The following is a 16,532-nucleotide window of genomic DNA, read 5'->3' as shown; positions in this document are numbered from 1 at the left end:
TTCTTAGTTGATCTTGAAATAATTATATTTTAAAAAATATTTTCAGTTTTAATGATTTTTAAAATTTTAATACTCTGATATTAATGCTAAGAAAAATAAATTTATATTTTAAAAAATTGAATAAAGTTTAACTCGTCAATTTATTTTCTAAGAGACAATTTATCTATAAATAATCAAATTAATGGAAAACCAGGACAATTTCACAAGATTGGCGAATATTGCCATGTCCATTCTTCATCCAACTGTGAAACACTTTAATCCAAACATATGATTTACCTATTTATACTCGACACAAATACAGAGTGCAATTCATAAGTTGCTACAATTCTCTCTACCGTCCATTTAATCAAAGGTTCAAGAATCTGAAGTTAGATATTCTTCGATAAAATTTATATCGATGCCATAATATATAACATGGAGAAAAAAAATCTCCACTGTACCCAAAACAATTCTTCCATATATGTATCATCGGCGATGGTTTCCAGAAAGAACTTGCGCATTTCAGTTCAAACCATTAAATCCGCAGATCAATCCTGTAGCATGTGATGAAAGACAACACATCAATCCAGAGCAACCGTGTACTAAAAATCTCAAAATTTTGACTCAATTCACCAAAGACTTGATATGTTAAGAGTTCTTGCAACAATAAGAACCGTCACGAATGTAACAGCTTAACCCAGTTTCAATGCCCCAATATAGAAGTCATAACAAATTTATCTAACAAAGACATTGGCACCTAAAACAATCGTTTGAAGTATCTGTTTACTTAACCCAGTTTCAATGCGCCAATATAGAAGTCATAACAAATTGATCTAACATAGACATGGACCCCTAAAACAATTGTTTGAAGTATCTGTTTTACTTCTACAACATCAAATATATAGCTTCTTATTTCTGTAAAATTATATCCAACTCCTTTGAGGTTTGTTGTAAATTTTAAAATCTCTACTTTGAGAATAACGATTCTCTCCACCAGGAAATTTTCAGTCCCATCGTGACACCAAGTGGCATTTGACATTGTAAAATCCCTCCATTTATCTATTGGCATTGAGCAAACATTGCAAAGTAGACAATGAGTTGCTCATGGTGTTAATTTAGCAATCAGCAGGATTTGTCTGTCTTAATGAAAATAATATGACAAAAATAAACTTCAGGATTTAACATAACATACACGAGGCCAACTTAATCTAATGATGCCTTTTATTCGTCACCCCTTGGCAGTGTGTGAATCTATCAGCTGGAGCAAGCCTGAGGGAATACTGTGCTAAATGGCCCACCCCCACCCCGCAGCCAAAAGCCACTGAATACCAAGCAAGCATACAGAGAGAGACAGAGAGAGAGACCTTAAGTACTGTTTGTCGCGGGAAGATAAATTCTAATCATGTCTTTCATAGTTATTTTCCTCCTACAGGTAGGGCATTTGCCCTGAGCAGCTATGGCAGCTTTGATGCACGCTTTGCAAAAAATGTGACCACACTTGGTGGACGTCTCCTCAACCAATGTGCCCATGCAGACTGGACAACTAAATGTAGGCTCCTTTGGTGGCGGCAGCGTCAACGTCGCTCTCTGTCCTCTGTTTCTCTGAAGTTCACAAACATAGCTGGTCAACATAAGATATTGATTTCAACAGCCAAACCTCCTAGGAAGAGAAGATTGAGACAAGAATACAAAGGAACTTAACGAAGTTCAACTCAGCAAACTAGAAGTTTAAAACTACATTCATCTTAGCAAGACAAAAATAACACCATGCACAAACCAAACCTACAGTGCTTAATAACAAAGACCAATACCAAACAAACGTGATATCTTCACGAGCAACGGAACTGCCAGGTTATAAATAAAAATACCAACCCACGCAGGAACCGGATGCATGCCATGTGGACATATCAACGGCTGGCCAAAATCTAATTAGTCCAACATTCATTAGGGTTAATGGAAATGCACGATGAATTCAAAGAAAATATGCACAACAAATAGATCATCACATGAATAACTATAACTGAGATATGTTGATATGAACAAACAATAAAAAATTAAACCATTAAAAATGGTAGATGCAGGTGCCCTGCATAGAAAAAATATATTACCATGGAATTGGAATTGCCACTGCCTTCTAGATTTATGTAGAAATCGCAAATTGTTTGGCTTGTAGGAAACCTTGCACGCTTGTTGTGAGTTGGCCTTTCTTCTGAAACAACTGTTATGTAATCAGCACACAGTTTGCTCACATTTGAAAATTGGAGACAGAAGAAGAAACCACAGGATCACTAAAGCCAACAGTATAACGTCAGAAGGGTGAAGCATAAACAGGTCTAATTAACTTTAGATTCCAAACAATCGACCAAGAATAGACATTGTTGACGCAGGGGAAAAATTAAAATTCAAAAAGCAGTTACTTTATTTTCTGTTTAAGTTTAACATGTCTCCACTTGCAACTTCTTTCAAACCATTGACATTATTATGTCAATTCAACTAGTCAGAGCAAAAACAAAATCAAAAAGAAGATCCTGCACTAATGTAAAAGCTACCACACATTGTCTCAGAAAATCTAGAATGGCGAATAACTAGAAAAACTTGTTCTTTCATCTCCAAGCAATCTAATATTGAAGAAGCTAACAAAGTGACAAAGAAAATAAATACTTACACGGTATTCACAGGCATCACTTTTCTAAATTATAAAGTTGCATAAGAGCACACGTGAACACTAATGCTTGGTTTAGTTTTAAGGAACATTATATATACCAAGTACATAGTAAAAATATTCAAGTTTCCCTACAGAGTTTTCTACAATCATTCTTTTCATCTATGTTCTCCTTTTCCATCATTTTTCTTATTTTTTCTCCGTTTGTCATGGAAACAAATGTTTATGCACTACGTGTACATTGGATGCTCGAGCACCATTCACATATTTTTTAGTCAATAACTAACATGATCGTCATTAAGAAATAGGGATGTTCAGAAACAACATGCCTCATGTCAAAGGAAAATGTTCATCCAAAAATTTGCAACATAAGCTAGCCCTTGCAAGATATCCAAAATTGGAACAAGATAGGCATTATGATAAAGTTGAAATACAGGCAAATCAAATTTACCAGGTTCAAGATCAACCACAACAGCACGTCCATGATTTCTTCTAGAATTGTTTTTAGCCTGAAATAAAATTATCACACAGTTACAGCTTGATTATGCAAATGCATGCAAGAAAATAATTCAACTAAATACTACAAGAGCAAACGAAGATAAAAATGACAAATGAGAAGAATAAGAAGTGGTAGTTAAAGATATGTGATACTTCTGCAAAAGCCCTCGGGGAAGATATGATAACATCATCATCATATGCATCCAGGTCAATTGTTGCAGTCAGTAGCATGGTTCCTTCCTGCCTGTCCTGGGAACTTGCATGATTTGAAGTCCCCTCCTGATCCCATGGCATTTGGGGCACAACATTAAGATCAACATCTAACATTGGCTTTCTCCGTCTACTCCTCGTATACCTCCTCACTCGATCCTGGCTGCTCATGTTATATGTAATCCAAGCACTCAAATCTCCTAAAATTCATCCATGGCACCAACTTAAATCAAATTATTGAAGTATCCACAGAATGTTTTGATATGAAGGAAGAAAATTTTAATAGAAAATAATGGATAATGAATGAATCAGCAGATGGTATATATCAGCTTGGTTAAAAAATTTGATGTCAGATTGGTTAAAAAACTCATGCACAAAATACTTCTAACAAAACTTTCAATTTGAAATAAAAACACAAAGAAGCCTAGCACAAAAAGGAACTTCCAACTTCTGTATTTTAAAATACGTGTCTCGTTCGTATGCTTTGATCACTCATTACTTCTAATTACCAAAACCCAATCTCAGATAAAGGATTGCTATAACATCATGAGCTTTCATCATGCATAAAAAATCTGCCCCGAAATGTATTGCATAACAAATATTAGCTACTCAAGTCATGACATAAGAAAAAGAGAACAAGAGACTTGATTTCTAAGATTATAAAGCCAAGAGCATCTAGCATCCAAATCCCATTGAAAAAATAGAGAATTGCACATTCTTAGGGATCATAAGTCCATGAAATTCATTTTAGATTACAGCATTTAAGGAGACCAAAAGCCCTTTAAGCTTGCATCAAAACTGACCTCATCTGTCTCTGAAATGTCTGTTGAGGATTCAATAATTGTTTTCGCACATGACCAACGTAGACCATGCAACACAAAGACAAATAGCAACTTAACAGTTAACACCTCCAAACTCACACCCAACTAAATTCACCAGCCTCACATCCTTCAGATATAATGTTTATACACAATTTGTCATGTTTTAAACTCGACACAACTTCAGGTTCAAACAATTTCATCATAGTTTCAACTCATACAAAGTAAAAAGATGCAACTTTAACCAAATCTAAAATTATCTGTTATAACACACGCACAAATTACAAGTTACACAGAAAATGAAACCCTAGCACAAAATTTGTCCTCTAATCTCTCCCCATAAACATAAAAAAAAAACGGTTCAATCGTCTTCAAAAAATTCAAATCGCGTAAAAATAGTGGTCCCAGCCAAAGCGAGCCTTTCCTAAAAAAACAGGAGCTCTATTTTATCAAACCACAAAAATTACAAAGGGATTTATCGGAATTTGCTAAAATTTCGTGTCTAACCCAAAAACCAAAAGGGTAAAAAAAAAAAAACTAAAGAGGACTGATTAAACAGACATTTTTTTTTAAAAAAAAAACTAAGGTCGGAAACTAATGAAAAATATGGAAAATTACGGATTCGACAAAACCTCATCTTTGGCACCTATTGCAGACAATTACAACAAGAAAACACAAAACGATCGGTGAAGAAATCAACACTTACAACGATGAATTAAAAAAACCCAGCATTCATCCGATCAAAGCGAACAACAAAAGGAGAAAAAAAATCACTGGTTAAATCCAAAAGAAGCGAGAATTGGAAATCTAACCTGATTCTACGAAAGTTAACAGAGGAAATTCCGAGGAAAGGGTTATGTTTTATTGAGATTGTTTGAAAGGTTGAAACGAATTGTGCAGCAGTAATAGCAACAGCCCATAGGAAAGTCAGAATTACGAATTATTAATAATTAATTTCTCATGGTAACTCCTAATATAATTTTAAAATAAAAATTAATATTTTTATATGTTATACTAGCTATTAGTTATCCACCTAAATTCCAACAAAATATGAAATAACTATATCGTTGTGCTTGATTAATTTGTATTAATGCATCGATGTACGCATTGTGTGTTTGTACAATATTTTTTTATAATTCATTTGATTTATATTTAAAAGATGATCAAAATATAATTATAAGAAATAACGAAGAACTACATTATAATTTTGATATATTAATTTTAAAAAAAAAAGAGAGAAAAAAAATATAAACTCTATCGGCTATGCTAAATGTGACTTACATTAAAGTTTTAACACTTTATTAATATATATATTTATTAAAACACACAATGACACTAAAAGTTGGTTAGTCTAAGGGTCACAAACTTAATAATATATTAGCTACTCTGCACACGCGATGCGTGTGTGTACAGTCTTTGTTTTATCATTATCGATGGATTAAAGTGAAATTTGACAAATTATGGAGGGACTAAATTGATATTTGAATTGTTGAAATAAAAAAAATAAAAATAAAAGTGTGTTGAAATTAAAAACAAAAACAAAAAAATATAATATTAGTATCATATAAGGGTAATATTGGAAGAAAAAGTTGGTGTCCTTCTTAGGTGGTTACTATCGTATCCTCGATTTTAATAAAATAGTATAGATATAATATAAAATATATTTTTAAAAATAAATATATTTATATTTTATTAATAATAATAAGTTAGAACCCGCGTTAAATATAAAACCAACTTGAATTTTAATACATTCAAATTCAAGTCAAATTGGCGATTTAGTTTGTGTGCATCCTCAAATCGATAATTTTTAAATTATTGATTAAATTACCAATTTTATCATTAGTTATAAGTTATACAATTTATTATTAAAATCAAAAAATACAAATTAAGGGTCTTTTTGTAAGTAAAGCTTTAAAACTTGAGACCGGGCTTTAGCCCAATGACCTCACCCGCCAGATTAGCTGGCTCCTTCCTCGGGTTCGATCCCTCTCTCCAGCGTGTGTTGTAATAAAAAAAAACTTTAAAACTTGGCTTGAGCTCAAATTCGAACAACTCAAAACGAGTTTGGGCTCACTAAGTATTACTTAAATAAACTTTAACTCTGATTTTGACACACGCACGGACTCTTTTTGATGAAGGCAAACAAAAACTTGGCTTGATCAACCATAATAACTCTATAAATGCAATACAAAAATGCATGTCAATAGATGAGATCCGACTAAACTAGACCAAGAACAAAAGCGCCATCCGAGTGAAGGTGCCACTCGATAAATGTACAACAAATGATGTTACGATCATGACATAATGATCTTAAAAGTTTGGATGATGAACAAGTTTAAAGATAATCTAAACAAAGAGTTTGTTTAAGTACACAACAGACTTCTATCCATGAATAACAGAATCTTAGATGAAGGAAAAATACAACCACAAATTGGTTTAAGAATGCTCATCACGGAAGGTTATTTATCAACCGAATCATGAATAAATTTATTGTATCTGCCTCCAAAACTATCCATGATGACTCGAATAGCTCATGAAAATACTCAGCTCCCGTCTCCTCGGCAGCACTTCTGAAAGCAATTCCGAACACATTTCCTTGAACTGCTCCTAGCCGTGGCTTCCAGCAGATGCCAAGGATTAAGACCTTATGGTCTTGTGTGCAGCAAATGCATATCAAAGGTTTCATTCTTGCTCCCTTCTCACGTAAAGCATCCAACAGAAAGTAGCCAAATTTAGTTAAGGATTGAGGCAAGCACAAGAGCTTCCTATCCATAGAGTCTTTGAGCTTCACCCACCGGAACTTACTTCCACTTCTTATCGAACCTTTCTTTGTTATGGCTGTGCTCCCTTGCCTAAGAACCGCTCTTTGCACCTTAATAGCTTGTCGTGTTCCTGTTTCAAGCTTGTCGAGATTGCTCAAGGACAGGGCACCATAAGCTACCTCAAATTGCTTGGAACCAGAGGATTCATCTTCTTCTACTGATGACTCTAAAAGAGTTGTCACCCCATAGACAACATCTGCAGCTGATACTTTCAAGCTATACCCATGAAATAAGAAACCCTGGAAATAAAAATCGGTGAGCCCAAACTCTGGTAGATACTGTTCAAACATATCCTTCATTCTGTATTTTTATCGCTACGCTCATGTACTGAAACTTCTGTTTGCACTCCTCCCGTGCAAACCCCATCCGAGCTAAAAGAAGCTGCATCTTTTTCAATCCATTGTCACTCCAAGTTTTCAACTGAGTAGCTATGTAGGAAGAGAACAGCATTGAATCAAATAAGTTCCATTCTTGCAATAACATCAGCCTTGGCTCATCTTCGTAAGCAATTCTAGAAGAATCAGGCGTCGCAACCTTTGTGCCATCCTTGAGAGTGATTGATGTAACAGCGTCCTAATTTCCTGAGCTGTTTATGTATTGCTCAAGCTCAATCACCTCGGCCTGGTATCTGTCATCTGTTAACCTCTCGTGTACAAATTAGTCAGTCAAAGCCACACTGGCCAACCAAAGCAACTCATTTGTGTTCTTTCTCAATGAGTGTGAGAGATCATACATCAATCACCCTGATGGCTTCCCATAGAATGTTCCCATAAAATAGTACTCTTTCTTCAACTTCCGAAAAAGCTTAACTGGGTCCTCCATGTTCTCTTGTGAAACTCTCCTTTTCTTTCTGTTCCAGCCCCCACCGTCCTCCTCACTGTCGCTCTTATTTGATATTTTTTGTCCAAATCATCCTCAACTTCGTCATCACTATCCAATTCACTAGCATTAGCCAGAGCCGATACATCAAATTCATAAGCTAAATCAGCTTGTAGCTCATCATCTTTCGTGTAAAGCACCACCACAGAATCATTTTGATCGCTTAAATTGTGCAAATGTATAGGCCTATGACTGTGTACTACAAAAACACGAGCTAATGGTCTAACTTCAAGAACCCTTCTAAGATCCCTATGGCAACCCCAGTTTATCAACAAAATGGTCATGGGATCATCCGACGAAGAACTCAAATTAGATCCCGCGAAGAATTTCCTTGAAACTCAAAATTGGGTAACACGCATACCTAATTGGATCCCATTCAAGAACATGACAAATGATTTTCAAAGAACATAGTGAATCTACATCTGAAGTCGAGGGGAAAATCAGCGAAGGAGCAGAGGAAGCAGAGGCTAATGCTGATTCATTGAACCTCGTATAAAATGACTCGATGCTTTGCTCCCTCACCATACTTTTCCCAGCCCAAATCCCACCAAAAATCAAATCTTTTCCGGGACAAACAAAAAGGATTTTGTTCACATACCGAAATTTCACATCGGCGTAGAGTTAATTACTCATATCCCATCAACAGGGAGTGTAAAAACTAACAACACAGCAACAAGTAATGTTTATTCTGTGGAAGAATACAACGCACAGAAGAGAGATTGATTCACATGATGTACCAGAAAATCAGATTTAGGTGAGGATTCGTTCATCCATGGCGGATGCTCTCCAACTGTAGAAGCGAGTAAGAGAGATATGAATTGGTTTAAATCTCATCGACATTTTTCGTTTCAGATTTCAGAGAAATTTCGGAATTTTGAACGGCAGCCAAAATGATGGAAAGACGAAAACGCCCCCAAATAATTTCACGAACTTTCCCATTTTGTATTTTATGAAGTGGAATAATTGTTTTTTTTTTAAAAAAAAAATCTTATTAGCAGATTAAAAGTCCTTTTTTCATTTAACTGTCCTTAATTTTCATTTCATCGATCCGAACGCAACATTAAGCATTAAAAATATCAACCGGAGCTAAAATGATTGTAAAAACACATGTAAATACTGGTAGAGCTCAAATAAAAACATATTAAATTTGAATCAGAAAGATAATAAAAAAATATAGAGAATAGCCATGAATGCATCCACAACTCAAGAATGCAAGCTCACAAAGTAAACCAGACTTGATGAAGATCCACCGTAGTTTGTCAAAGCAAACAAATTGAAAATTGGAATTAAAGAATCTACCTACCAACAGTTGATATCTCTCTTTAGCTAGAGTACACAAGTGGAGAAAAGCAAAGTACAAGTAATCACCAGAGAGCAGAGACGACAACGTCGATGAAGAAGAAGAAGAAGAAGAAGCAATCTACGAAGACCTCATGTTTATTGTCCACAAGAACCACACTATTTGTAACTGAAATAATGCCACCATCTTTGCATCATAGACTTTCCGAGCTGATTTACACCTAAGTATAGCTCGAACTCTCACATAAAACGATGAATTATCTAGTTTTACCACCAAGGGCAGCAACATTTCTGCATTAAAGACAGGTGAATCAGTACTTGGAAACATTCAAGGGTCTGTAGAATGTCATGTGTTAAATGATGCTAGAAACAGATATTGAATAACTAACCTTTGGTTGATTGGATGGTTGACCGCGTGCTGGATAAGAAGAATGTCTAGGGGTGGTCGACACGTTTCCAGGCCCTGCATTCCTTTCATCCCGAACTTTCTGGAATATATCGGTAAAATTTTCAGCAGACTGAGGATCATTCTCCCAATCACCAAATCTTGGAACTGCTGCGGCTTTATCAGGCTGCCAATTGCAATGCACGCAATGAGAAAGACCCGGCCAGTAAAATTGTTTGGTAAGCATAATTAGGTAGTACCCAGAACATAAGAACCACAGTCCTTTCACACAATGCGAGTTCTATTTGATGGTAAAATGAAAGGAAGAAAATGGTTCTTGAAAGGTAATAATGTTCATAATTTCCCTATTATTCACTCCAAATATATAATTTTTATTTATAGCAATATATATTGAAAACAAAACAGCTCGAGATAACCAACATGGCAACTTAGTAACTTACACTGTCATCTCCAAGATTAGCTTGTCTCATACGTGATTTTCCAGTGGTACCTTGACTACCCTCATAGTTCTTTCCTTCCAAGGCCTGAGGTCCGCCGACTCTCCCCCCTACTTTCGCATGCTGATGAGGATGATCAAAGCTTTGCTCGGATCCTGCACTAGGCATTGGGGAACGAGCTTGCTTCGGTCTACGGGCACCGTAATTTGATTCACCAGCAGCTTTTTGATTTGTATTTTCATATCGAGCAGGAGGATTACTGGACTGCATGAATTCTACATCCTCCCCAGCTACTCCATGTTCGGGCGAGGGCTTAACTGCTCCCTTCACGATAGGCTCCTCAGTTCGAGTTCTCGGTCTTGATGGAGAAACATGAGCATTAGCAGGAGCATGAGGCGAAGAGTCAACATTTTCAAACATCTCGGGATTCTCCTGGGGATCGTTTGGGTTGATCATCTTTCCACCTTTAGTTTTTCTTGCTTTGTCAAAGTAAACTGTGTAAGGAACATTGTCTTCACTTTCCCAGTTGCCGAATTTTGGCACATTTGAACGCTGATTCACAACAGCAAAAGGGTAATGTTGTTACCTTTTACTAAATGCAGGAAATCAGTTCTCACACGAGAAACTCCAGATATATGTGTCCAGGCAACAAGGAAAAGAAACTATTGTAGTACATTGGCAAAAAATACAAAAAATATCACGCTCTTAACAAAAAACAAACAATATTTATCAAAGGCACACGTGTGTTGATTAACTAATGCAATTTGGGCAGATATTCGGCCATCCATATATTTTAAGGCCGCTAATATACCATTTAGGAAATCTATATTTCATGTTTTAAGATGGATAAATCCAAAAAATGCACACCCCACACGTAATGCGGAAGTGACGCGACGAAGTTTTCATTTAACTTATAAACAATGAAACACTAGCTTTTCTAGAACTAAATACTATCCATTGTACCTCAAATTTTACAACTGTTGATGGTCAAGACTTTCAATCCGAAAAAATCGCCCTTGTTTTAAGGGCTCTTCGAGAGAAAAAATTCAAAAGTTATGTTAAAACATTGGACTAAGTTGATTCCCAACATCCCGCAAGAACAATCATAGAAGCATCATTTTGACTACCATATATGCTATTATTTCGGCTCAAAAATTGAATAATAATGATATTCAGTTCGTGAAACAAAAATCAAGAAAAACACGATGTCTAGTGGAAGTGGAAGCAACCATTCAAGTCCAGTGGATTGATGTAAAAACCAAACTAAACCCAGGTTTGAGTTGATTATTTATCTCAACCAAAATGGATTAAAGTTTTTCTCCGCATTTGAAGTTTCAATAACCAATTAAGATATAAACCAACAATGCCGCAGCAAAATCAACATGAATCAGGATCCTCTCTGCTAACCATTCTTCTATTTCTCCTCCATTAAATTTTATGCACTCATTTCCCTGTTCATACTCTCCACTATATCTGTTGACTACACAACTTTCGTGTACAATTCAATCAAAGCAACCGACCACGATTTTCATGTGCAGCAAAAAACATAAAAAGAAACAAGTAAACTGAAAAAAAAGGGAAAACAAACCAAGCAAGTGCGACAGAAAGAAAGGACAAGCTGGACCAATCAAGCTACTTTTTCCCCAATAAAATTTCAATTTAATTATTTGTCATGAGCTAATAATTCAAGATTTGAGTTGATTTCCAAAATTATTGACCAATCCGCATCATTAGAATTGCAACATCAAGAAAAGATTGAAACTTTGCATCCAAAAACACAACCAGTAAGCAGCCATGTTCAAGAAATGTAAACTTACAGCCATCTCTCTTCAGTAATACTTCTGTGGGAGAAAACCCAGAAAAAAGGTAATCAAAAAGGGTTCTGGGAAAAGAATAAATCCAACACAAAGATCAATATACCGAGCTCTCCCCAAGAAAATAAAAATATGAAGCAAAAAAGGATTGAAATAATGACGAGGGAGAGAGGAGGAGAAGAGGTGTTTATGAACGAATGAATGATTGACCGGAGCCTCCGGTTACAATTGACTGTTTGAAGAACCAACTCTTCGCTCGTCTTGCTTGTCTCTCAAAGCCAACACGGCCCAACCAACGGGATCATTGTTTTGATTCTATGAGTAGTTTGGTACATGGAATATATTTCAATATATGTCATTTATAGATATTTTTTTTAAAAAAAAATATTTCATGATCAGTGAGGACCATGTTTTTTAAGATTTGAAAGTGTTATCTATTTTGATCAACTCGTGAGACAAGACCACGATGATAGCTCGACGTATTTTTAAAAAAATTATTATTTCAACTTATGAAATAATTTTGGAAACCATATACCATTTCTTGGTAAGTAAAAATGGTTGGAGCTATTTTAGTTTTATTAGTTTACCAATCTATTAGAATTTTTGGTATTTGAAAATCTTGGTTTGAGTTGGAACATATTCGAATGATTTTCAAATCATGTTGAGCTAGAAATTTGTTAAGGCTTTTCCATAAATGTTATATTTCTAAGATGGGCACTAGTCTACCATACAGTACACACAATTAAGAAGTTAGCCTAAAATTTAAAATGAAAAAATAAAAAAGGAAGAAAGCTAGAGATAATGTAGGAATTAATTAAAATACTAATTAATTTTTTTCAAAATAAAAGTAAAACAATAGACTTATTGGGTTTTTTTTTAAATGACGTCTCACTGTTAACAAGTCTTGTGAAACAGACTCATTCGTAAAGACATTTATATATGAATAACTTATTCGGTTTCGCGTGCATGCATTAGGGAGACATTTGCTTTACTTACTTGAGCATTAGACGTAACGTCTCAAATTCAATTAATTACATTATATGTAATAATATAATAATTAAACTCTTAAAATTCACGCACGCTTGTTTACTTTGTAATAAGCACGTTCAAATGTTTTCACACCTAGACAAATACCCTGTCATGTAATATTTCAATCTTGAAGTATTCAAATATAACAAGAAATTATATTTAATTGTTTGACTTATTAGTTGATCAAGACAATCGACATTCAAGAAAATACAAATAAATTAAATTATTGCCCTTTCAAGGAAAATAAGGAACTTTCGTTTGCCAAAACAATGGGAATTTTTTTTTTTTTTTTGTAATTAAATGTAACAATTGAAGTAATTTTCATTTTTAATAACTAAAATATGATAAAAATTGCGCCATTATTTATACCTCAAAGACATTGCTTTGAAACCTTTTTTTTTGTGTGATAGATTTAAGATTTTTTTCTTTATTTTTATTGTTATTGTATTTAGAGTGTATGTTGATCTATTCGGTAATTAAATTATTGATTAATAGTTACACCAGCACATTAATTATTAAAATCAATTAATTATGCTGATATATAATCGATTGAGTTTGATTAAATTTTAATTAAACATTATTTTTCTAGGCAACTATTAGAGAAGTAGTTGAAGTCTCACTATTAGAGAAGTTAAAGTATTTAAAAAGTTGTTTTTTTTAAAAGATAACATAAGTATTAAATTAAATCTCAGATTACATAGTTCTTAACGAGAAAAGAATAATATCACTGTAGATTAAATTTTTGTTCAACATCACACTATTTCTCACTAATCTATGAGCCACAAAGTTAGCTGTCCGAGGACAATGACCTATGGAAGATTTTGGTGTAGAGGAGCATGTAGAACCTATTATTTCCAAGATTAAATAATCCATTGAAAATGGGGTGTGATCGGTGTTTTCTTGTATAGCTTTGAGATAATCTGATTTAACAACCCACTCAGTCTATATCTATTTCGCCGCCACCGAAACACATTCCTCAATAGCTACTAATTCTGCAAGATGTGGAGTGAATCGGCCTTGAACAAGTCCGCAAATATAATATGATCATCCGTGTTTCTTCCAACAATTCCAATACCAAAGTGATCATGATGAGACTAAAATACTGTAACATCAATATTTACTTTCGGGACACTCTCCGGTGGGGGTTGCCATGTAGTCGCTATGGATCGATGAGCTGACATTGGTTTTTCTTTGTGTGCAAAGGCTCGATAAATAATGATAATTCTATCAACACAAGTAAAATGTCTAAAATGGTAAAAAAAATCGAAAGATTCAGACCTAAAACTTAAATTGAAAACATAGAAGAACAAAATCGTAAAATATCAAAATTATATGGACCGAAAATACATTTCTATGATAATTTTAAAAGTATTCAAACAGAGCAAAATCTGTCGAAAAAGCACCAAAATTTTTAAAATATATTTATTTAAAAGAAAAACATAATTTGGTATGTAACAAAAAAAATAAATAAAAAATCCGTTCGATTAACTATTTTTTATTTTAAATCGATGGGGCTGAATTTGACTGGAACCAGAACGTCACCAAATCTGGGCCCGTTTGCCTACAATATAACGTGATGCGTTCGAGGCAATGGGCAACTGGTACCCCCGGTAAACGTGGGAAATATTTATATAATATATAAATATAATAATAGCATATTTTTATGTTTATATAAATAATAAGAAAATTGCGTCTTATGTAGGAGAGTATGAATTTAGATTCCTTCTTACCTGGCAAGGAGTTGGCTGCCCGTTGACCATTCAACAAGTCAGTGTCTGCCCGACGACCAAGACCCCAAACACTTCAAAAAATTCAGCATCCTCCTCAGGTCGTCTATCTACTATTAATTTANCTCTTAATTACCTTTTGGAATATATATATATATATATATATATATATACACACACGATCTCACAGATCGTATTTTGTGAGACAGATATCTTATTTGGGTCATCCACGAAAAAATATTACTTTTAATGCTATGATTATTACTTTTTGTTGTGAATATCGATATGGTTGACTCATCTCGTAAATAAAGATTCATGAGACCGTCTCACAAGAGACCGTCTCTGTCTATCAAAAGAAAAAGAGGAAGCTGCAAATTGGACACATCTTTTATTTAAATTCAACAAATTTAAAGATAAATCATTTTAAAATGATGAATCGGTCATCCAAAATTTTTTTATTTATAAAATATTAAGTAATTATCATTAAAAAAAGTTGCACTTTTTTATTTGTTATAAAAACTATTTATTTATTTAAATATTTGTTAGTTTAGTTTTAAGAAAAGTATATGTGTATCAGTCCAATTTCTTTAAAATTTAATTTCAAATCTTCCCCTCAATTTATCGAGTAGGTATCTTGTGAGACGGGTCAATCTTACCGATATTCACAATAAAAAGTAATACTCTTAGCATAAAAAGTAATATTTTTCATGGATGATCCAAATAAGAGATACTTATCACAAAATACGATCTGTGAGACCACCTCACACAAATTTTTACATGATAGACATTACAATTTGTTGTAGCGTCCGTCAACTCCGGTGGAGTTTTGCAATATGAGTTTCTTTTTGATAAAAAGGCTCAATTCCTAAGCATCGACAACATCACCGTCCATAATTATTGGTATTTACTATTTTCGGTCCATTCTCCCACAATTTTTTTTTATTCCAAAAAGCCAAAATTTTCCAACAATTGTGTCCTTATCAATGATCAAATGAAGCCCACGTGGGAGTGAAAGGAAATTGCCAAGTGCCCGCAACCCTCTTTTGACCCTCCGAGGAGGAGATACGTGTATTTTTCGATATGAAAAAAAATTACATTTGATCTACTTATAATATTTGGGACATTTCCTTTTGGGTTGCATCCAAGTACCCACGTTTGTTATGCTCTAGACTATAAAAACATAAAGAATTAACATAGTAAGTATACAAAATTATATGCAGGCCCAAAATTCCAACTATAGCCCAATTTGGCCTACTTTAATGTGCTTATGTGGTCTCTTGATGGTCGGAGAAGAGGTACCCACAATTATTTGGAGTTGGAGATAAAGAGTATCCATCCCTGATGTCTCGGAAATAACCTTGATCATCTTTGGAGTCAAGTAGAGTATTATATCGGGAGCTTGGGGCTACCGGGGGACAATCAGTCCGAGTAAAGATAGTGCTTTTATATAAATTATCATTGAGTATAGGGGTGGTATACCGTACCGTACCGTATCGTACGGAAAATCCTATATCGTATATCGTACTGAAAATTACAGTATAAGAAAATTCATATCGATATCGTACCGAAAATGTCGGTACATATAACTAGCATACTGATTATACCAAAATTGTACGGTGTACCGAGATTTCGGTACGGTATCGGTATATACCATTTTATACCCAAAAAAACCTTACATTTTAAAATTTTTTATAAATTTATTGTTTTAAAATATTATATATTTTAAAAATTTTGTATATTTTTTCGGTATTTCGATATATATCGAAATTTTCAAATTACATATCGTCATCATACCCAAAAATTCGGTATTGTTACCGTACAGTGTTGGGTAATTACACCCCCGAAGCGATGCCAACCACGATGATAATATAGTACCCAATACTTGCGGAATAAAATAACCAACAACAACACAAAGATTTACGTGGTTCACCCAATATAGGCTACGTCCACGA

At 34.3% G+C, this 16,532-nt stretch overlaps 2 protein-coding genes and 1 pseudogene across 7 annotated transcripts; all 3 read right to left on the bottom strand.

The window, feature by feature from the left end:
• Window positions 1-198: 198 nt before the first annotated feature.
• LOC140972952 (uncharacterized) lies at window positions 199-8,628 on the bottom strand. Of its 6 annotated transcripts, XM_073435436.1 has the most exons (7): window positions 4,980-5,085; window positions 4,153-4,172; window positions 3,293-3,549; window positions 3,093-3,150; window positions 2,088-2,197; window positions 1,344-1,581; window positions 199-533 (listed from the first exon to the last, which is right to left on the bottom strand). In XM_073435436.1, exons 3-6 carry the CDS (start codon window positions 3,518-3,520, stop codon window positions 1,345-1,347), a joined length of 633 nt encoding a protein of 210 aa, XP_073291537.1. In that variant the 5' UTR covers window positions 3,521-3,549; window positions 4,153-4,172; window positions 4,980-5,085; the 3' UTR covers window positions 199-533; window position 1,344. The 6 variants fall into 6 exon arrangements, with proteins under 6 accessions (XP_073291537.1, XP_073291541.1, XP_073291538.1 ...); XM_073435440.1 differs by lacking the exons at window positions 4,153-4,172; window positions 4,980-5,085 and adding an exon at window positions 8,606-8,628; XM_073435437.1 differs by lacking the exon at window positions 4,153-4,172 and having other exon boundaries at window positions 4,942-5,059.
• On the bottom strand, window positions 6,491-8,590 carry LOC140972951 (uncharacterized; annotated as a pseudogene).
• Window positions 8,629-8,988: 360 nt separating the features above from the next.
• On the bottom strand, window positions 8,989-11,992 carry LOC140972949 (RPM1-interacting protein 4-like). The gene is made up of 4 exons (XM_073435434.1): window positions 11,828-11,992; window positions 10,014-10,562; window positions 9,557-9,739; window positions 8,989-9,458 (listed from the first exon to the last, which is right to left on the bottom strand). Exons 1-4 carry the CDS (start codon window positions 11,831-11,833, stop codon window positions 9,435-9,437), a joined length of 762 nt encoding a protein of 253 aa, XP_073291535.1. The 5' UTR covers window positions 11,834-11,992; the 3' UTR covers window positions 8,989-9,434.
• Between the last annotated feature and the right edge of the window lie 4,540 nt (window positions 11,993-16,532).

The sequence above is a fragment of the Primulina huaijiensis genome, chromosome 3, assembly GCF_012295235.1.
Source record: "Primulina huaijiensis isolate GDHJ02 chromosome 3, ASM1229523v2, whole genome shotgun sequence".
Lineage (NCBI taxonomy): Eukaryota > Viridiplantae > Streptophyta > Magnoliopsida > Lamiales > Gesneriaceae > Primulina > Primulina huaijiensis.
The sequence above is the reverse complement of the archived record's forward strand: the minus strand, read 5'-3'. Positions and strand labels throughout refer to the sequence as shown.

Bases quoted from the DNA above. Each gene is read 5' to 3' on its own strand.
- LOC140972949 (XM_073435434.1), bottom strand. The intron at 9,740-10,013 runs GTAAGTTACTAA...TGCAATTGGCAG, and splicing joins CTAATCTTGGAGATGACAGT to CCTGATAAAGCCGCAGCAGT. The intron at 9,459-9,556 runs GTTAGTTATTCA...TCTTTAATGCAG, and splicing joins AACCATCCAATCAACCAAAG to AAATGTTGCTGCCCTTGGTG.
- LOC140972952 (XM_073435440.1), bottom strand. From the start codon at position 3,520: ATGAGCAGCCAGGATCGAGTGAGGAGGTATACGAGGAGTAGACGGAGA. The intron at 3,151-3,292 runs GTATCACATATC...ATTTTATTTCAG, and splicing joins CCCCGAGGGCTTTTGCAGAA to GCTAAAAACAATTCTAGAAG. The intron at 2,198-3,092 runs GTAAATTTGATT...ATTACATAACAG, and splicing joins TGTGGTTGATCTTGAACCTG to TTGTTTCAGAAGAAAGGCCA.